Source organism: Patella vulgata, chromosome 3 (genome assembly GCF_932274485.2).
Source record: "Patella vulgata chromosome 3, xgPatVulg1.2, whole genome shotgun sequence".
Taxonomy (NCBI): domain Eukaryota; kingdom Metazoa; phylum Mollusca; class Gastropoda; family Patellidae; genus Patella; species Patella vulgata.
The window spans coordinates 56,800,543-56,823,618 of record NC_065881.2 but is presented as its reverse complement, the minus strand read 5'-3'; the positions used below and the strand labels follow the sequence as shown (position 1 = coordinate 56,823,618).

The window sequence follows — 23,076 nt, the reverse complement described above, 5'->3', positions numbered from 1 at the left end:
GGGCAATTTTGCATGAGTCACTTTTTACGCTAGTTTGCCTGTAAAAGAGTCAATTATTATTCGATTTTCATAAAAGTGACACCAGTTGATGTGTAATGTCAATTTTAACTAGGTCAAACCAATTTAACATTTTCAATATCACCGGAAATGACGTAATTTGGGCAAAAATTGTATTTATAGCCTTCGAAACCAGTAATTTATTCAAATGAGTCATATTTGTTATTTGTTTAAAATTTTGATATTTGATTCAAATCAACTAATACAATGAACCCTTACGATCATATAGATATCACAAAATGGTTTCTAACTTGTTCAGTTGCGGAGAAATAGGCAATTTTCAACAGGTCACTTTTTAAGGTTTTTTGTCAATAAAAGTGTCAATTATTATTCGATTTTCATGAAATTTTCACTGTGTGATACATAATGCCATTTACGATTTCATACAAGTAATTTAAGATTTTCATTATCACCGGAAGTAACGTCATTTTGACAAAAACTGTATTTTTAGCCTTCAAAACAGATATTTTATTCAAATGAATAAGATTTGTAATGTTTTTAAAATTATGATATTTGATTCCAATCAACAAATAGAATGAACTCATTCGATCATACAGATACCTCAAAATGGTTTCTAACTTGTAAGGTTGCAGAGAAATAGGCGATTTTCTACAAGTCATTTTTCAAGGTTTTTGGTCTATAAAGGTGGCAATTATTATAGGATTTACATAAAATTTTCACCATGTGATGATGCTATTTCTGATTTCATAAACCAATTTAACATTTTCATTATCACCGGAAGTAATGTAATTTTGACAGGATCACTGACATGTAGCAAATGAATTGATTGCTGGATTTGGTTGTTTCTGCGTCCATTTTATTTCATGTGTGCAATGATTATGTGGAAACCTGTTTAACGGTTTCATTGGTACCGGAAGTGACATAAGTTCAAGGGTAACGTGGCACCGGTGAAACCCGTCATTACTGCTTCGCAGTTCTAGTTCTTATTATTATTATTCTTCTTTTGTTTTGAGTAGATCTCAGCAACTGATTGTCGGATCGTTACGATTTCTTCGGTTTTATCGGAAAAGTGGGTGTGACTTAGAGGATAAAGCTATTTTGAACGTTCTGCGACAATGCGAAATGTCCGAAATCACCGAAGCTATCGTTTTTAGAAATATTGCAGTAATTTTAACAATAATCATTGGATTTTAACTTTCGATGCATTTTGGCATAGCCGGAGACGGGGCACATAGCTACGCTACTTTTGATTTTTGATTTTCGGCAAATCTTCGCAGATATTAGGCGCTAAATTTAGAAAATTTAAATTTTTACAAAAAACTTTTTTATTTATGAATATTTTTTAATCGTGTTTTACACAAATATAACGAGTCCTCTGACTTGGGCAAAAATGTGAAAATTTTTTGTCTCGGTAATTTTCCTTGGCCCCCATTGGCTAATTCAGTTTTTCAGTCCTAGATTAATTATTTATTGTTCGATTTGTATAAAACAAAGTTCATATGCCCCGTTGTCTCAATTGTCATTTTTTTTGTTACCAATAGTGTTATCTGTCGGCACCGGAAGTGGCGTAAATTGACAAAAAACTACAATTTTGACAGTTAGGTACCATTTTTCGAAAGCAAATATTATTTTGTTCAAATCTGGTATAACTGAAATTGTGCGCCCTTTAAAGGCGCACAAAATGTTGGGACCATTTTTTTTAATTTCGATTCCGTTTTCGGGCTATTTCGATTAAAAGGTGAAAAAAGGTGTAAAATTAAGCTATTTACAACCCATTCAGCGTTTTCATATTTTAAAATATTACTTCGTAACTTTCATAAACTCGTAGCAATAATCTATACGGAGAGAATGTATGTGAAAATTAATTTGTAATATGCGCAGTTGCCGAGAAATGGGCAATTTTGCATGAGTCACTTTTTACGCTAGTTTGCCTGTAAAAGAGTCAATTATTATTCGATTTTCATAAAAGTGACACCATTTGATGTGTAATGTCAATTTTAACTAGGTCAAACCAATTTAACATTTTCAATATCACCGGAAATGACGTAATTTGGGCAAAAATTGTATTTATAGCCTTCGAAACCAGTAATTTATTCAAATGAGTCATATTTGTTATTTGTTTAAAATTTTGATATTTGATTCAAATCAACTAATACAATGAACCCTTACGATCATATAGATATCACAAAATGGTTTCTAACTTGTTCAGTTGCGGAGAAATAGGCAATTTTCAACAGGTCACTTTTTAAGGTTTTTTTGTCAAAAAAAGTGTCAATTATTATTCGATTTTCATGAAATTTTCACTGTGTGATACATAATGCCATTTACGATATCATACAAGTAATTTAAGATTTTCATTATCACCGGAAGTAACGACATTTTGGCAAAAACTGTATTTTTAGCCTTCAAAACAGATATTTTATTCAAATGAATCAGATTTGTAATGTTTTTAAAATTATGATATTTGATTCCAATCAACAAATAGAATGAACTCATTCGATCATACAGATACCTCAAAATGGTTTCTAACTTGTACGGTTGCAGAGAAATAGGCGATTTTCTACAAGTCATTTTTCAAGGTTTTTGGTCTATAAAGGTGGCAATTATTATAGGATTTACATAAAATTTTCAACATGTGATGATGCTATTTCTGATTTCATAAACCAATTTAACATTTTCATTATCACCGGAAGTAATGTAATTTTGACAGGATCACTGACATGTAGCAAATGAATTGATTGCTGGATTTGGTTGTTTCTGCGTCCATTTTATTTCATGTGTGCAATGCTTATGTGGAAACCTGTTTAACGGTTTCATTGGTACCGGAAGTGACATAAGTTCAAGGGTAACGTGGCACCGGTGAAACCCGTCATTACTGCTTCGCAGTTCTAGTTCTTATTATTATTATTCTTCTTTTGTTTTGAGTAGATCTCAGCAACTGATTGTCGGATCGTTACGATTTCTTCGGTTTTATCGGAAAAGTGGGTGTGACTTAGAGGATAAAGCTATTTTGAACGTTCTGCGACAATGCGAAATGTCCGAAATCACCGAAGCTATCGTTTTTAGAAATATTGCAGTAATTTTAACAATAATCATTGGATTTTAACTTTCGATGCATTTTGGCATAGCCGGAGACGGGGCACATAGCTACGCTACTTTTGATTTTTGATTTTCGGCAAATCTTCGCAGATATTAGGCGCTAAATTTAGAAAATTTAAATTTTTACAAAAAACTTTTTTATTTATAAATATTTTTTAATCGTGTTTTACACAAATATAACGAGTCCTCTGACTTGGGCAAAAATGTGAAAATTTTTTGTCTCGGTAATTTTCCTTGGCCCCCATTGGCTAATTCAGTTTTTCAGTCCTAGATTAATTATTTATTGTTCGATTTGTATAAAACAAAGTTCATATGCCCCGTTGTCTCAATTGTCATTTTTTTTGTTACCAATAGTGTTATCTGTCGGCACCGGAAGTGGCGTAAATTGACAAAAAACTACAATTTTGACAGTTAGGTACCATTTTTCGAAAGCAAATATTATTTTTTTCAAATCTGGTATAACTGAAATTGTGCGCCCTTTAAAGGCGCACAAAATGTTGGGACCATTTTTTTTAATTTCGATTCCGTTTTCGGGCTATTTCGATTAAAAGGTGAAAAAAGGTGTAAAATTAAGCTATTTACAACCCATTCAGCGTTTTCATATTTTAAAATATTACTTCGTAACTTTCATAAACTCGTAGCAATAATCTATACGGAGAGAATGTATGTGAAAATTAATTTGTAATATGCGCAGTTGCCGAGAAATGGGCAATTTTGCATGAGTCACTTTTTACGCTAGTTTGCCTGTAAAAGAGTCAATTATTATTCGATTTTCATAAAAGTGACACCATTTGATGTGTAATGTCAATTTTAACTAGGTCAAACCAATTTAACATTTTCAATATCACCGGAAATGACGTAATTTGGGCAAAAATTGTATTTATAGCCTTCGAAACCAGTAATTTATTCAAATGAGTCATATTTGTTATTTGTTTAAAATTTTGATATTTGATTCAAATCAACTAATACAATGAACCCTTACGATCATATAGATATCACAAAATGGTTTCTAACTTGTTCAGTTGCGGAGAAATAGGCAATTTTCAACAGGTCACTTTTTAAGGTTTTTTTGTCAAAAAAAGTGTCAATTATTATTCGATTTTCATGAAATTTTCACTGTGTGATACATAATGCCATTTACGATATCATACAAGTAATTTAAGATTTTCATTATCACCGGAAGTAACGTCATTTTGGCAAAAACTGTATTTTTAGCCTTCAAAACAGATATTTTATTCAAATGAATCAGATTTGTAATGTTTTTAAAATTATGATATTTGATTCCAATCAACAAATAGAATGAACTCATTCGATCATACAGATACCTCAAAATGGTTTCTAACGTGTACGGTTGCAGAGAAATAGGCGATTTTCTACAAGTCATTTTTCAAGGTTTTTGGTCTATAAAGGTGGCAATTATTATAGGATTTACATAAAATTTTCAACATGTGATGATGCTATTTCTGATTTCATAAACCAATTTAACATTTTCATTATCACCGGAAGTAATGTAATTTTGACAGGATCACTGACATGTAGCAAATGAATTGATTGCTGGATTTGGTTGTTTCTGCGTCCATTTTATTTCATGTGTGCAATGCTTATGTGGAAACCTGTTTAACGGTTTCATTGGTACCGGAAGTGACATAAGTTCAAGGGTAACGTGGCACCGGTGAAACCCGTCATTACTGCTTCGCAGTTCTAGTTATTATTATTATTCTTCTTTTGTTTTGAGTAGATCTCAGCAACTGATTGTCGGATCGTTACGATTTCTTCAGTTTTACTGAAAAAGTGGGTGTGACTTAGAGGATAAAGCTATTTTGAACGTTCTGCGACAATGCGAAATGTCCGAAATCACCGAAGCTATCGTTTTTAGAAATATTGCAGTAATTTTAACAATAATCATTGGATTTTAACTTTCGATGCATTTTGGCATAGCCGGAGACGGGGCACATAGCTACGCTACTTTTGATTTTTGATTTTCGGCAAATCTTCGCAGATATTAGGCGCTAAATTTAGAAAATTTAAATTTTTACAAAAAACTTTTTTATTTATGAATATTTTTTAGTCGTGTTTTACACAAATATAACGAGTCCTCTGACTTGGGCAAAAATGTGAAAAATTTTTGTCTCGGTAATTTTCCTTGGCCCCAATTGGCTAATTCAGTTTTTCAGTCCTAGATTAATTATTTATTGTTCGATTTGTATAAAACAAAGTTCATATGCTCCGTTGTCTCAATTGTCATTTTTTTTGTTACCAATAGTGTTATCTGTCGGCACCGGAAGTGGCGTAAATTGACAAAAAACTACAATTTTGACAGTTAGGTACCATTTTTCGAAAGCAAATATTATTTTTTTCAAATCTGGTATAACTGAAATTGTGCGCCCTTTAAAGGCGCACAAAATGTTGGAACCAGTTTTTTTAATTTCGATTCCGTTTTCGGGCTATTTCGATTAAAAGGTGAAAAAAGGTGTAAAATTAAGCTATTTACAACCCATCCAGCGTTTTCATATTTTAAAATATTACTTCGTAACTTTCATAAACTCGTAGCAATAATCTATACGGAGAGAATGTATGTGAAAATTAATTTGTAATATGCGCAGTTGCCGAGAAATGGGCAATTTTGCATGAGTCACTTTTTACGCTAGTTTGCCTGTAAAAGAGTCAATTATTATTCGATTTTCATAAAAGTGACACCATTTGATGTGTAATGTCAATTTTAACTAGGTCAAACCAATTTAACATTTTCAATATCACCGGAAATGACGTAATTTGGGCAAAAATTGTATTTATAGCCTTCGAAACCAGTAATTTATTCAAATGAGTCATATTTGTTATTTGTTTAAAATTTTGATATTTGATTCAAATGAACTAATACAATGAACCCTTACGATCATATAGATATCACAAAATGGTTTCTAACTTGTTCAGTTGCGGAGAAATAGGCAATTTTCAACAGGTCACTTTTTAAGGTTTTTTGTCAATAAAAGTGTCAATTATTATTCGATTTTCATGAAATTTTCATTGTGTGATACCTAATGCCATTTACGATTTCATACAAGTAATTTAAGATTTTCATTATCACCGGAAGTAACGTCATTTTGGCAAAAACTGTATTTTTAGCCTTCAAAACAGATATTTTATTCAAATGAATCAGATTTGTAATGTTTTTAAAATTATGATATTTGATTCCAATCAACAAATAGAATGAACTCATTCGATCATACAGATACCTCAAAATGGTTTCTAACTTGTACGGTTGCAGAGAAATAGGCGATTTTCTACAAGTCATTTTTCAAGGTTTTTGGTCTATAAAGGTGGCAACTATTATAGGATTTACATAAAATTTTCACCATGTGATGATGCTATTTCTGATTTCATAAACCAATTTAAATTTTTCATTATCACCGGAAGTAATGTAATTTTGGTACCGGAAGTAACATAAGTTCAAGGGTAACGTGGCACCGGTGAAACCCGTCATTACTGCTTCGCAGTTCTAGTTATTATTATTATTCTTCTTTTGTTTTGAGTAGATCTCAGCAACTACTTGTCGCATCGTTACGATTTCTTCGGTTTTACTGGGAAAGTGGGTGTGACTTAGAGGATAAAGCTATTTTGAACGTTCTGCGACAATGCGAAATGTCCGAAATCACCGAAGTTATCGTTTTTACAAATATTGCGGTAATTTTAACAATAATCATGGGATTTTAACTTTCGATACATTTTGGCATAGCTGGAGACAGGGCACATAGCTGCGCTACTTTCGATTTTTGATTTTCAGCAAAAATTCGAAGATATTAGGCGCCAAATTTCGGAAATTTAAAATTTTACAAAAAACTTTTTTATTGATGAATATTTTTTACTCGTGTTGTGCACAGAATTAAAGAGTCATCTGACTTGCGCAAAAATGTTAAAATTTTTTGTCTCAGTAATTTTCCTTGGCCTCCATTGGCTAATTCAGTTTTTCAGTCCTAGCTTAATTTTTTATTGTTCGATTTGTATAAAACAAAGTTCATATGCTTCGTTGTCTCAATTGTCATTTTTTTTATTACCAAAAGTGTTATCTGTCGGCACCGGAAGTGGCATAATTTTACCAAAAACTACAATTTTGACAGTTAGGTACCATTTTTTGAAAACAAATATTATTTTTTTGAAAAATTATATGACTCAAAGAGTGTGTCCTTTAAAGGCGCAAAAAATGTCGGAAGCAGTTTTTTTAATTTCTTTTTCATTTTCTAGCAAATTGGATTAAGAGGTGAAAAAAGGCGTAAAATTGACCTATTTACAACTCATTCAGGCTTTTCAGATTTTAAAATATTTTTACGTAACTTTTATAAACTTGTAGCTATAATCCATACGAAGAGAATGTATGTGAAATGTATGTTGCCGAGAAATAGGCAATTTTGCATGAGTCACTTTTCACGTAATTTTGGCTGTAAAAGAATCAATTATTATTCGATTTTCAATTTTCTTTCGCCATTGGATGCCTAATGCCATAGTGGACTATGTCAAACCATTTTACCCCTTGCGCTGCCACCGGAAATGACGTCATTTGCTCAAAACTTAAATTTTAGCCTTCAAAAAACAATATTTTATTCAAATGATTCGTATTTGTTATTTTTTTCAAATTATGATATTTGATTCTATTGATCAAATAGATTGAACCCATACGATCATACAGATACCACAAAATGGTTTCTAACTTGTACGGTTGCAGAGAAATGGGCGATTTTCCTTAAGTCACTTTTCAAGGTTTTTGGTCTATAAAAGTGTCAGTTATTATTCGATTTTCATAAAATTTTCACCATATGATATCTTGTGTCATTTATGATTTCATAGAACTAATTTAACATTTTCATTATCACCGGAAGTAACGTCATTTTGGCAAAAACTGTATTTTTAGCCTTCAAAACAGATATTTTTTTCAAATGAGTCTTATTTGTATTGTTTTTAAAATTATGATATTTGATTCCAATCAGCAAATAGATTGAACCCATACGATCATACAGATACCAGAAAATGGTTTCTAACTTGTACGGTTGCAGAGAAATAGGCGATTTTCTACAAGTCACTTTTCAAGGTTTTTGGTCTATAAAAGTGGCAATTGTTATTCGATTTACATACAATTTTCACCATGTGATGCCCTATGTCATTTCTGATTTCATAAAAGTAATTGAACATTTTCATTATCACCGGAAGTACAGTACACTTACATGTAACAAATGTATAAAATGAATTGATATTGCTGGATTTTGTTGATTCGGCGTCCATTTTATTTGATGTGTGCAATGCTTATGTGGAAACCTGTTTAATGGTTTCATTGGTACGGGAAGTAACATGTTTAGGGTAAAGTGGCACCGGTGAAACCCGTCATTACTGCATCGCAGTTCTAGTTATTCTTATTATTATTATTCTTCTTTTGTTTTGAGTAGATCTCAGCAATTGATTGTCGGATCGTTACGATTTCTTCGGTTTTATCGGAAAAGTGGGTGTGACTTAGAGGATAAAGCTATTTTGAACGTTCTGCGACAATGCGAAATGTCCGAAATCACCGAAGCTATCGTTTTTAGAAATATTGCAGTAATTTTAACAATAATCATTGGATTTTAACTTTGGATGCATTTTGGCATAGCCGGAGACGGGGCACATAGCTACGCTACTTTTGATTTATAATTTTCGGCAAATCTTCGCAGATATTAGGCGCTAAATTTAGAAAATTTAAATTTTTACAAAAAACTTTTTTATTTATGAATATTTTTTGGTCGTGTTTTACACAAATATAACGAGTCCTCTGACTTGGGCAAAAATGTGAAAAAATTTTGTCTCGGTAATTTTCCTTGGCCCCCATTGGCTAATTCAGTTTTTCAGTCCTAGATTAATTATTTATTGTTCGATTTGTATAAAACAAAGTTCATATGCTCCGTTGTCTCAATTGCCATTTTTTTTGTTACCAATAGTGTTATCTGTCGGCACCGGAAGTGGCGTAAATTGACAAAAAACTACAATTTTGACAGTTAGGTACCATTTTTCGAAAGCAAATTTTTTTTTTTTCAAATCTGGTATAACTGAAATTGTGCGCTCTTTAAAGGCGCACAAAATGTTGGGACCAGTTTTTTTAATTTCGATTCCGTTTTCGGGCTATTTCGATTAAAAGGTGAAAAAAGGTGTAAAATTAAGCTATTTACAACCCATCCAGCGTTTTCATATTTTAAAATATTACTTCGTAACTTTCATAAACTCGTAGCAATAATCTATACGGAGAGAATGTATGTGAAAATTAATTTGTAATATGCGCAGTTGCCGAGAAATGGGCAATTTTGCATGAGTCACTTTTTACGCTAGTTTGCCTGTAAAAGAGTCAATTATTATTCGATTTTCATAAAAGTGACACCATTTGATGTGTAATGTCAATTTTAACTAGGTCAAACCAATTTAACATTTTCAATATCACCGGAAATGACGTAATTTGGGCAAAAATTGTATTTATAGCCTTCGAAACCAGTAATTTATTCAAATGAGTCATATTTGTTATTTGTTTAAAATTGTGATATTTGATTCAAATCAACTAATACAATGAACCCTTACGATCATATAGATATCACAAAATGGTTTCTAACTTGTTCAGTTGCGGAGAAATAGGCAATTTTCAACAGGTCACTTTTTAAGGTTTTTTGTCAATAAAAGTGTCAATTATTATTCGATTTTCATGAAATTTTCACTGTGTGATACATAATGCCATTTACGATTTCATACAAGTAATTTAAGATTTTCATTATCACCTGAAGTAACGTCATTTTGGCAAAAACTGTATTTTTAGCCTTCAAAACAGATATTTTATTCAAATGAATCAGATTTGTAATGTTTTTAAAATTATGATATTTGATTCCAATCAACAAATAGAATGAACTCATTCGATCATACAGATACCTCAAAATGGTTTCTAACTTGTACGGTTGCAGAGAAATAGGCGATTTTCTACAAGTCATTTTTCAAGGTTTTTGGTCTATAAAGGTGGCAATTATTATAGGATTTACATAAAATTTTCACCATGTGATGATGCTATTTCTGATTTCATAAACCAATTTAACATTTTCATTATCACCGGAAGTAATGTAATTTTGACAGGATCACTGACATGTAGCAAATGAATTGATTGCTGGATTTGGTTGTTTCTGCGTCCATTTTATTTCATGTGTGCAATGCTTATGTGGAAACCTGTTTAACGGTTTCATTGGTACCGGAAGTGACATAAGTTCAAGGGTAACGTGGCACCGGTGAAACCCGTCATTACTGCTTCGCAGTTCTAGTTAGGGTTTCACACTGCGTAGCTTGTGTGAAACACTATTGTTTTTGTTAAAATTATTATTAGGGTTTCACACTGCGTAGCTTGTGTGAAACACTATTGTTTTTGTTAAAATTATTATTCTTATTATTATTATTCTTCTTTTGTTTTGAGTAGATCTCAGCAACTGATTGTCGGATCGTTACGATTTCTTCGGTTTTATCGGAAAAGTGGGTGTGACTTAGAGGATAAAGCTATTTTGAACGTTCTGCGACAATGCGAAATGTCCGAAATCACCGAAGCTATCGTTTTTAGAAATATTGCAGTAATTTTAACAATAATCATTGGATTTTAACTTTCGATGCATTTTGGCATAGCCGGAGACGGGGCACATAGCTACGCTACTTTTGATTTTTGATTTTCGGCAAATCTTCGCAGATATTAGGCGCTAAATTTAGAAAATTTAAATTTTTACAAAAAACTTTTTTATTTATGAATATTTTTTAATCGTGTTTTACACAAATATAACGAGTCCTCTGACTTGGGCAAAAATGTGAAAATTTTTTGTCTCGGTAATTTTCCTTGGCCCCCATTGGCTAATTCAGTTTTTCAGTCCTAGATTAATTATTTATTGTTCGATTTGTATAAAACAAAGTTCATATGCCCCGTTGTCTCAATTGTCATTTTTTTTGTTACCAATAGTGTTATCTGTCGGCACCGGAAGTGGCGTAAATTGACAAAAAACTACAATTTTGACAGTTAGGTACCATTTTTCGAAAGCAAATATTATTTTGTTCAAATCTGGTATAACTGAAATTGTGCGCCCTTTAAAGGCGCACAAAATGTTGGGACCATTTTTTTTAATTTCGATTCCGTTTTCGGGCTATTTCGATTAAAAGGTGAAAAAAGGTGTAAAATTAAGCTATTTACAACCCATTCAGCGTTTTCATATTTTAAAATATTACTTCGTAACTTTCATAAACTCGTAGCAATAATCTATACGGAGAGAATGTATGTGAAAATTAATTTGTAATATGCGCAGTTGCCGAGAAATGGGCAATTTTGCATGAGTCACTTTTTACGCTAGTTTGCCTGTAAAAGAGTCAATTATTATTCGATTTTCATAAAAGTGACACCATTTGATGTGTAATGTCAATTTTAACTAGGTCAAACCAATTTAACATTTTCAATATCACCGGAAATGACGTAATTTGGGCAAAAATTGTATTTATAGCCTTCGAAACCAGTAATTTATTCAAATGAGTCATATTTGTTATTTGTTTAAAATTTTGATATTTGATTCAAATCAACTAATACAATGAACCCTTACGATCATATAGATATCACAAAATGGTTTCTAACTTGTTCAGTTGCGGAGAAATAGGCAATTTTCAACACGTCACTTTTTAAGGTTTTTTTGTCAAAAAAAGTGTCAATTATTATTCGATTTTCATGAAATTTTCACTGTGTGATACATAATGCCATTTACGATATCATACAAGTAATTTAAGATTTTCATTATCACCGGAAGTAACGTCATTTTGGCAAAAACTGTATTTTTAGCCTTCAAAACAGATATTTTATTCAAATGAATCAGATTTGTAATGTTTTTAAAATTATGATATTTGATTCCAATCAACAAATAGAATGAACTCATTCGATCATACAGATACCTCAAAATGGTTTCTAACTTGTACGGTTGCAGAGAAATAGGCGATTTTCTACAAGTCATTTTTCAAGGTTTTTGGTCTATAAAGGTGGCAATTATTATAGGATTTACATAAAATTTTCAACATGTGATGATGCTATTTCTGATTTCATAAACCAATTTAACATTTTCATTATCACCGGAAGTAATGTAATTTTGACAGGATCACTGACATGTAGCAAATGAATTGATTGCTGGATTTGGTTGTTTCTGCGTCCATTTTATTTCATGTGTGCAATGCTTATGTGGAAACCTGTTTAACGGTTTCATTGGTACCGGAAGTGACATAAGTTCAAGGGTAACGTGGCACCGGTGAAACCCGTCATTACTGCTTCGCAGTTCTAGTTATTATTATTATTATTCTTCTTTTGTTTTGAGTAGATCTCAGCAACTACTTGTCGCATCGTTACGATTTCTTCGGTTTTACTGGGAAAGTGGGTGTGACTTAGAGGATAAAGCTATTTTGAACGTTCTGCGACAATGCGAAATGTCCGAAATCACCGAAGTTATCGTTTTTACAAATATTGCGGTAATTTTAACAATAATCATGGGATTTTAACTTTCGATACATTTTGGCATAGCTGGAGACAGGGCACATAGCTGCGCTACTTTCGATTTTTGATTTTCAGCAAAAATTCGAAGATATTAGGCGCCAAATTTCGGAAATTTAAAATTTTACAAAAAACTTTTTTATTGATGAATATTTTTTACTCGTGTTGTGCACAGAATTAAAGAGTCATCTGACTTGCGCAAAAATGTTAAAATTTTTTGTCTCAGTAATTTTCCTTGGCCTCCATTGGCTAAATTCAGTTTTTCAGTCCTAGCTTAATTTTTTATTGTTCGATTTGTATAAAACAAAGTTAATATGCTTCGTTGTCTCAATTGTCATTTTTTTTATTACCAAAAGTGTTATCTGTCGGCACCGGAAGTGGCATAATTTTACCAAAAACTACAATTTTGACAGTTAGGTACCATTTTTTGAAAACAAATATTATTTTTTTGAAAAATTATATGACTCAAAGAGTGTGTCCTTTAAAGGCGCAAAAAATGTCGGAAGCAGTTTTTTTAATTTCTTTTTCATTTTCTAGCAAATTGGATTAAGAGGTGAAAAAAGGCGTAAAATTGACCTATTTACAACTCATTCAGGCTTTTCAGATTTTAAAATATTTTTACGTAACTTTTATAAACTTGTAGCTATAATCCATACGAAGAGAATGTATGTGAAAATTAGTTTGTAATATAAGCAGTTGCCGAGAAATAGGCAATTTTGCATGAGTCACTTTTCACGTAATTTTGGCTGTAAAAGAATCAATTATTATTCGATTTTCAATTTTCTTTCGCCATTGGATGCCTAATGCCATAGTGGACTATGTCAAACCATTTTACCCCTTGCGCTGCCACCGGAAATGACGTCATTTGCTCAAAACTTAAATTTTAGCCTTCAAAAAACAATATTTTATTCAAATGATTCGTATTTGTTATTTTTTTCAAATTATGATATTTGATTCTATTGATCAAATAGATTGAACCCATACGATCATACAGATACCACAAAATGGTTTCTAACTTGTACGGTTGCAGAGAAATGGGCGATTTTCCTTAAGTCACTTTTCAAGGTTTTTGGTCTATAAAAGTGTAAGTTATTATTCGATTTTCATAAAATTTTCACCATATGATATCTTGTGTCATTTATGATTTCATAGAACTAATTTAACATTTTCATTATCACCGGAAGTAACGTCATTTTGGCAAAAACTGTATTTTTAGCCTTCAAAACAGATATTTTTTTCAAATGAGTCTTATTTGTATTGTTTTTAAAATTATGATATTTGATTCCAATCAGCAAATAGATTGAACCCATACGATCATACAGATACCAGAAAATGGTTTCTAACTTGTACGGTTGCAGAGAAATAGGCGATTTTCTACAAGTCACTTTTCAAGGTTTTTGGTCTATAAAAGTGGCAATTGTTATTCGATTTACATACAATTTTCACCATGTGATGCCCTATGTCATTTCTGATTTCATAAAAGTAATTGAACATTTTCATTATCACCGGAAGTACAGTACACTTACATGTAACAAATGTATAAAATGAATTGATATTGCTGGATTTTGTTGATTCGGCGTCCATTTTATTTGATGTGTGCAATGCTTATGTGGAAACCTGTTTAATGGTTTCATTGGTACGGGAAGTAACATGTTTAGGGTAAAGTGGCACCGGTGAAACCCGTCATTACTGCATCGCAGTTCTAGTTATTATTATTATTCTTCTTTTGTTTTGAGTAGATCTCAGCAACTACTTGTCGCATCGTTACGATTTCTTCGGTTTTACTGGGAAAGTGGGTGTGACTTAGAGGATAAAGCTATTTTGAACGTTCTGCGACAATGCGAAATGTCCGAAATCACCGAAGTTATCGTTTTTACAAATATTGCGGTAATTTTAACAATAATCATGGGATTTTAACTTTCGATACATTTTGGCATAGCTGGAGACAGGGCACATAGCTGCGCTACTTTCGATTTTTGATTTTCAGCAAAAATTCGAAGATATTAGGCGCCAAATTTCGGAAATTTAAAATTTTACAAAAAACTTTTTTATTGATGAATATTTTTTACTCGTGTTGTGCACAGAATTAAAGAGTCATCTGACTTGCGCAAAAATGTTAAAATTTTTTGTCTCAGTAATTTTCCTTGGCCTCTATTGGCTAATTCAGTTTTTCAGTCCTAGCTTAATTTTTTATTGTTCGATTTGTATAAAACAAAGTTCATATGCTTCGTTGTCTCAATTGTCATTTTTTTTATTACCAAAAGTGTTATCTGTCGGCACCGGAAGTGGCATAATTTTACCAAAAACTACAATTTTGACAGTTAGGTACCATTTTTTGAAAACAAATATTATTTTTTTGAAAAATTATATGACTCAAAGAGTGTGTCCTTTAAAGGCGCAAAAAATGTCGGAAGCAGTTTTTTTAATTTCTTTTTCATTTTCTAGCAAATTGGATTAAGAGGTGAAAAAAGGCGTAAAATTGACCTATTTACAACTCATTCAGGCTTTTCAGATTTTAAAATATTTTTACGTAACTTTTATAAACTTGTAGCTATAATCCATACGAAGAGAATGTATGTGAAAATTAGTTTGTAATATAAGCAGTTGCCGAGAAATAGGCAATTTTGCATGAGTCACTTTTCACGTAATTTTGGCTGTAAAAGAATCAATTATTATTCGATTTTCAATTTTCTTTCGCCATTGGATGCCTAATGCCATAGTGGACTATGTTAAACCATTTTACCCCTTGCGCTGCCACCGGAAATGACGTCATTTGCTCAAAACTTAAATTTTAGCCTTCAAAAAACAATATTTTATTCAAATGATTCGTATTTGTTATTTTTTTCAAATTATGATATTTGATTCTATTGATCAAATAGATTGAACCCATACGATCATACAGATACCACAAAATGGTTTCTAACTTGTACGGTTGCAGAGAAATGGGCGATTTTCCTTAAGTCACTTTTCAAGGTTTTTGGTCTATAAAAGTGTCAGTTATTATTCGATTTTCATAAAATTTTCACCATATGATATCTTGTGTCATTTATGATTTCATAGAACTAATTTAACATTTTCATTATCACCGGAAGTAACGTCATTTTGGCAAAAACTGTATTTTTAGCCTTCAAAACAGATATTTTTTTCAAATGAGTCTTATTTGTATTGTTTTTAAAATTATGATATTTGATTCCAATCAGCAAATAGATTGAACCCATACGATCATACAGATACCAGAAAATGGTTTCTAACTTGTACGGTTGCAGAGAAATAGGCGATTTTCTACAAGTCACTTTTCAAGGTTTTTGGTCTATAAAAGTGGCAATTGTTATTCGATTTACATACAATTTTCACCATGTGATGCCCTATGTCATTTCTGATTTCATAAAAGTAATTGAACATTTTCATTATCACCGGAAGTACAGTACACTTACATGTAACAAATGTATAAAATGAATTGATATTGCTGGATTTTGTTGATTCGGCGTCCATTTTATTTGATGTGTGCAATGCTTATGTGGAAACCTGTTTAATGGTTTCATTGGTACGGGAAGTAACATGTTTAGGGTAAAGTGGCACCGGTGAAACCCGTCATTACTGCATCGCAGTTCTAGTTCTTATTATTATTATTCTTCTTTTGTTTTGAGTAGATCTCAGCAACTGATTGTCGGATCGTTACGATTTCTTCGGTTTTATCGGAAAAGTGGGTGTGACTTAGAGGATAAAGCTATTTTGAACGTTCTGCGACAATGCGAAATGTCCGAAATCACCGAAGCTATCGTTTTTAGAAATATTGCAGTAATTTTAACAATAATCATTGGATTTTAACTTTCGATGCATTTTGGCATAGCCGGAGACGGGGCACATAGCTACGCTACTTTTGATTTTTGATTTTCGGCAAATCTTCGCAGATATTAGGCGCTAAATTTAGAAAATTTAAATTTTTACAAAAAACTTTTTTATTTATGAATATCTTTTAATCGTGTTTTACACAAATATAACGAGTCCTCTGACTTGGGCAAAAATGTGAAAATTTTTTGTCTCGGTAATTTTCCTTGGCCCCCATTGGCTAATTCAGTTTTTCAGTCCTAGATTAATTATTTATTGTTCGATTTGTATAAAACAAAGTTCATATGCCCCGTTGTCTCAATTGTCATTTTTTTTGTTACCAATAGTGTTATCTGTCGGCACCGGAAGTGGCGTAAATTGACAAAAAACTACAATTTTGACAGTTAGGTACCATTTTTCGAAAGCAAATATTATTTTATTCAAATCTGGTATAACTGAAATTGTGCGCCCTTTAAAGGCGCACAAAATGTTGGGACCATTTTTTTTAATTTCGATTCCGTTTTCGGGCTATTTCGATTAAAAGGTGAAAAAAGGTGTAAAATTAAGCTATTTACAACCCATTCAGCGTTTTCATATTTTAAAATATTACTTCGTAACTTTCATAAACTCGTAGCAATAATCTATACGGAGAGAATGTATGTGAAAATTAATTTGTAATATGCGCAGTTGCCGAGAAATGGGCAATTTTGCATGAGTCACTTTTTACGCTAGTTTGCCTGTAAAATAGTCAATTATTATTCGATTTTCATAAAAGTGACACCATTTGATGTGTAATGTCAATTTTAACTAGGTCAAACCAATTTAACATTTTCAATATCACCGGAAATGACGTAATTTGGGCAAAAATTGTATTTATAGCCTTCGAAACCAGTAATTTATTCAAATGAGTCATATTTGTTATTTGTTTAAAATTTTGATATTTGATTCAAATCAACTAATACAATGAACCCTTACGATCATATAGATATCACAAAATGGTTTCTAACTTGTTCAGTTGCGGAGAAATAGGCAATTTTCAACAGGTCACTTTTTAAGGTTTTTTTGTCAAAAAAAGTGTCAATTATTATTCGATTTTCATGAAATTTTCACTGTGTGATACATAATGCCATTTACGATATCATACAAGTAATTTAAGATTTTCATTATCACCGGAAGTAACGACATTTTGGCAAAAACTGTATTTTTAGCCTTCAAAACAGATATTTTATTCAAATTAATCAGATTTGTAATGTTTTTAAAATTATGATATTTGATTCCAATCAACAAATAGAATGAACTCATTCGATCATACAGATACCTCAAAATGGTTTCTAACTTGTACGGTTGCAGAGAAATAGGCGATTTTCTACAAGTCATTTTTCAAGGTTTTTGGTCTATAAAGGTGGCAATTATTATAGGATTTACATAAAATTTTCAACATGTGATGATGCTATTTCTGATTTCATAAACCAATTTAACATTTTCATTATCACCGGAAGTAATGTCATTTTGACAGGATCACTGACATGTAGCAAATGAATTGATTGCTGGATTTGGTTGTTTCTGCGTCCATTTTATTTCATGTGTGCAATGCTTATGTGGAAACCTGTTTAACGGTTTCATTGGTACCGGAAGTGACATAAGTTCAAGGGTAACGTGGCACCGGTGAAACCCGTCATTACTGCTTCGCAGTTCTAGTTCTTATTATTATTATTCTTCTTTTGTTTTGAGTAGATCTCAGCAACTGATTGTCGGATCGTTACGATTTCTTCGGTTTTATCGGAAAAGTGGGTGTGACTTAGAGGATAAAGCTATTTTGAACGTTCTGTGACAATGCGAAATGTCCGAAATCACCGAAGCTATCGTTTTTAGAAATATTGCAGTAATTTTAACAATAATCATTGGATTTTAACTTTCGATGCATTTTGGCATAGCCGGAGACGGGGCACATAGCTACGCTACTTTTGATTTTTGATTTTCGGCAAATCTTCGCAGATATTAGGCGCTAAATTTAGAAAATTTAAATTTTTACAAAAAACTTTTTTATTTATGAATATTTTTTAATCGTGTTTTACACAAATATAACGAGTCCTCTGACTTGGGCAAAAATGTGAAAATTTTTTGTCTCGGTAATTTTCCTTGGCCCCCATTGGCTAATTCAGTTTTTCAGTCCTAGATTAATTATTTATTGTTCGATTTGTATAAAACAAAGTTCATATGCCCCGTTGTCTCAATTGTCATTTTTTTTGTTACCAATAGTGTTATCTGTCGGCACCGGAAGTGGCGTAAATTGACAAAAAACTACAATTTTGACAGTTAGGTACCATTTTTCGAAAGCAAATATTATTTTTTTCAAATCTGGTATAACTGAAATTGTGCGCCTTTTAAAGGCGCACAAAATGTTGGGACCATGTTTTTTAATTTCGATTCCGTTTTCGGGCTATTTCGATTAAAAGGTGAAAAAAGGTGTAAAATTAAGCTATTTACAACCCATCCAGCGTTTTCATATTTTAAAATATTACTTCGTAACTTTCATAAACTCGTAGCAATAATCTATACGGAGAGAATGTATGTGAAAATTAATTTGTAATATGCGCAGTTGCCGAGAAATGGGCAATTTTGCATGAGTCACTTTTTACGCTAGTTTGCCTGTAAAAGAGTCAATTATTATTCGATTTTCATAAAAGTGACACCATTTGATGTGTAATGTCAATTTTAACTAGGTCAAACCAATTTAACATTTTCAATATCACCGGAAATGACGTAATTTGGGCAAAAATTGTATTTATAGCCTTCGAAACCAGTAATTTATTCAAATGAGTCATATTTGTTATTTGTTTAAAATTTTGATATTTGATTCAAATGAACTAATACAATGAACCCTTACGATCATATAGATATCACAAAATGGTTTCTAACTTGTTCAGTTGCGGAGAAATAGGCAATTTTCAACAGGTCACTTTTTAAGGTTTTTTGTCAATAAAAGTGTCAATTATTATTCGATTTTCATGAAATTTTCATTGTGTGATACCTAATGCCATTTACGATTTCATACAAGTAATTTAAGATTTTCATTATCACCGGAAGTAACGTCATTTTGGCAAAAACTGTATTTTTAGCCTTCAAAACAGATATTTTATTCAAATGAATCAGATTTGTAATGTTTTTAAAATTATGATATTTGATTCCAATCAACAAATAGAATGAACTCATTCGATCATACAGATACCTCAAAATGGTTTCTAACTTGTACGGTTGCAGAGAAATAGGCGATTTTCTACAAGTCATTTTTCAAGGTTTTTGGTCTATAAAGGTGGCAACTATTATAGGATTTACATAAAATTTTCACCATGTGATGATGCTATTTCTGATTTCATAAACCAATTTAACATTTTCATTATCACCGGAAGTAATGTAATTTTGGTACCGGAAGTGACATAAGTTCAAGGGTAACGTGGCACCGGTGAAACCCGTCATTACTGCTTCGCAGTTCTAGTTACATCTCCATTTACTTTTGAAATCTTCCATTAGGTCAAAACATATAATGATTACATTCCATTACCCTGGCCCTGGCTTGTGTTCGTTTGAAAACCTTATATTACAGAAATGAGTTTAAGGTAATGTTGTATTATGTTCGTCTTGTAGGTATAATCATGCTTCAAATATAGCTTTCTCAACGAAATGTGAATACCTCAAAGTTCTTTTTTTTATACGCCCACATGGAAATGTGGTTGTATATTGCCATCACCTCAGTTTGTACGTCTGTCATCTACAATTTCTTGTGAACACTCTACAGACTAATTTATTATCTGATCAGTTTGAAATTTATATGTATTGTTTACATCAGTAGGATGAAGATAATCTTATTTAATTTCAACAATTTCCGTTAATTTCGTCTAGAGTTATGGTCCTTGTTTGACTTTGTTGAAGCTTGTGAATGCTCTATCGACTAAAGTTATGATCTGATCTATTAAATTGATATTTATTATTTAGATCACTAAATCAAAGAATCCTATTGAATTTCTGTTTATTACTACTAGAGTTACGGCTCTTGTTTCACTTGTTGAACCTTGTGAACAGTCTTGACAAAAGTTTTCATTCGATCTGTATGAAATTTATATGCATTATTGAGATTAGTCAAACGGAGAAGCCTATTACATTTAAATAATTTATGTTAATAACTTATACAGTTATGACCTTTGTTTCACTTTGTTGAACCTTGCGAACATTCAATCTGTATGAAATTAAAGGGGAAGACCAACGATTTTCAACAAGGTTTCCATAAATCTCAAATATATATTGATAAATAATCCCCTCTGTAACATAAGCAAAAAAGTTTTTCTAAGCCAGATATTAATTTTTTTAAAACTGGAAGTGATGTAGTTCCGATATAGTGGTCACTTATTTATAAATGTCTTCCAGTTGTGTTGATATTAATTTTAATGCGAAAATATTGATAATCTATCAAAAATAAATATGGTTACAATTTTTCAAGTTTTATGTATATTTGCAGTCAGGAAGAAGCACAGAAAATTGATGAAGAATTATTTGATGAATATGCATTTAGTGTTGATCAGTTGATGGAATTAGCAGGCTACAGCTGTGCGATAGCAATATCAAGAGTAAGTATTTTAGGTTGTTTTTTTTTTAAGTGTTTTTGGGGGGTTGGATGGCTGAATGGTTAGCGTGCGCGTGCTGTATCATACAGTCTGTCATTGAGTCGACTGCCGTGGTTTTGAATCCCCGGTTGTACGTGGCAAGGAGTAGGGTCGCCTGTTCAACCTTGTGGGTTTTCTCCGGGTCCTCCGGTTTCCTCCCACTGCTAAAGACCCCTACGCGCAAGCGAATTATGTAAATAAAATTAAACCATATGTTTGTCCCAAAATGACCTAGTTTGTGTCGAGTGGACGTTAAACCCCATTTCTCTCTCTCTCTCTTTAAGTGCTTTGAGATAATTTTGTGATGACATCTCTAATAATAATCAATTAATAAAATTGTATGTATAAGTCAGGTCCACCTGTAACAAAAGTCAACTGCTCTATCTGTTTATTGACATATATTAATCGTAAGAACCAAAAATAAAAAATATATTTACTATTATCAGTCATTTCAGAACAGCATATACATGTAGTGAGTTAATGTGGATCTGGGGGGCATAGTCCAAAATATTCTGTGTTGATACAACATAATGAAATTTGCCTTTTTTGCAACTCTCCTAATTTCATGGATCTGGGTTTGCATATTTAAATGTTGAAAAGAAACAATAGTGCCATAGTTTTCTCTCTCTCTCTCTTTAAGTGCTTTGAGATAATTTTGTGATTGACATCTCTAATAATAATCAATTAATAAAATTGTATGTATAAGTCAGGTCCACCTGTAACAAAAGTCAACTGCTCTATCTGTTTATTGACATATATTAATCGTAAGAACCAAAAATAAAAAATATATTTACTATTATCAGTCATTTCAGAACAGCATATACATGTAGTGAGTTAATGTGGATCTGGGGGGCATAGTCCAAAATATTCTGTGTTGATACAACATAATGAAATTTGCCTTTTTTGCAACTCTCCTAATTTCATGGATCTGGGTTTGCATATTTAAATGTTGAAAAGAAACAATAGTGCCATAGTTATCTTGTTAGTCATAAAACGTTCACAGCATCTTCTGTACAGATTCACTTAACTGACATCTGAAATAATGTGTATCTGTAATGACTCAGGGTGGATCGCCCTGCTCAGCTACATAAAAAGAATTGAAAAACAGCACTTTTTATGAGAAAAGTGTCAAGGCGTATTGGAAAAAAACTAAACAAATAGTGTATGTGATGAATTTTCTTGATATTTTGGTGTTTGACACAGTCGCGGTCGTTTTTTGTTTTTCTATTTTGCATCCTTAAAGTTTTATGTCAAAATCATACAGAACTGATTTTATTGCATATCAGTAAAACTAAAACGTAGTGTAGTAGATACATGTATTTAATATGTTTTTATGTAAAATCCCAGTTTGTGTTTTGTCAAAGAGACCTCTGGTTTCCCCAGAGTTTTGCCAAAATGACGATAGAGACCATGTATTTCTCAAAACTTTTCAAGGCTGGGGGAAGAGGACCCACCAGAACCCCTCCCCCGCAAAGGATACATTGTTTCAGGAACCTGGCAACCCCCCTGCAAAAATTCCTTGATCCGCCCCTGCGACTTCAATGTAATTAATTTTAAAAAACCCTAACTCCACATTTCAGTTTTCTGAGATTTTTTAGATCATCTCCTACATAGGCGTAGGAGCTCAAAGTAATTCAGGGGGGCATAAGAGAAAATTGCCCGAAATCAATACCGTTTTTTCGGGCATACATATCATAAGAGAGCTTCGGGCATATTTTCGGGCATGCAGTGGACAAGAAAAAGACGAGAAAATACTTTTCGGGCAGTGTGGATCTCATAGAAATAAGTTAGTTATACTTTTTCTCTAAACGTTCATAGAAAAAAAAAGGTTGTCGAATTTTTCATTGCCCGAAATTAATTTTAAAAAACCCTAACTCCACATTTCAGTTTTCTGAGATTTTTTAGATCATCTCCTACATAGGCGTAGGAGCT

General features: G+C 32.1%; 1 protein-coding gene across 2 annotated transcripts in view; it reads left to right on the top strand.

Moving 5' to 3' along the window:
* Nucleotides 1-23,076, top strand: part of LOC126814635 (NAD(P)H-hydrate epimerase) — a 204,243-nt gene that overhangs the window by 168,680 nt on the left and 12,487 nt on the right. For both annotated transcript variants that reach the window (XM_050539924.1, XM_050539923.2), the window contains one exon: nt 21,000-21,108. In XM_050539924.1, coding sequence (XP_050395881.1) covers nt 21,000-21,108 — 109 coding nt within the window. The remainder of the gene's footprint in view (nt 1-20,999; nt 21,109-23,076) is intronic.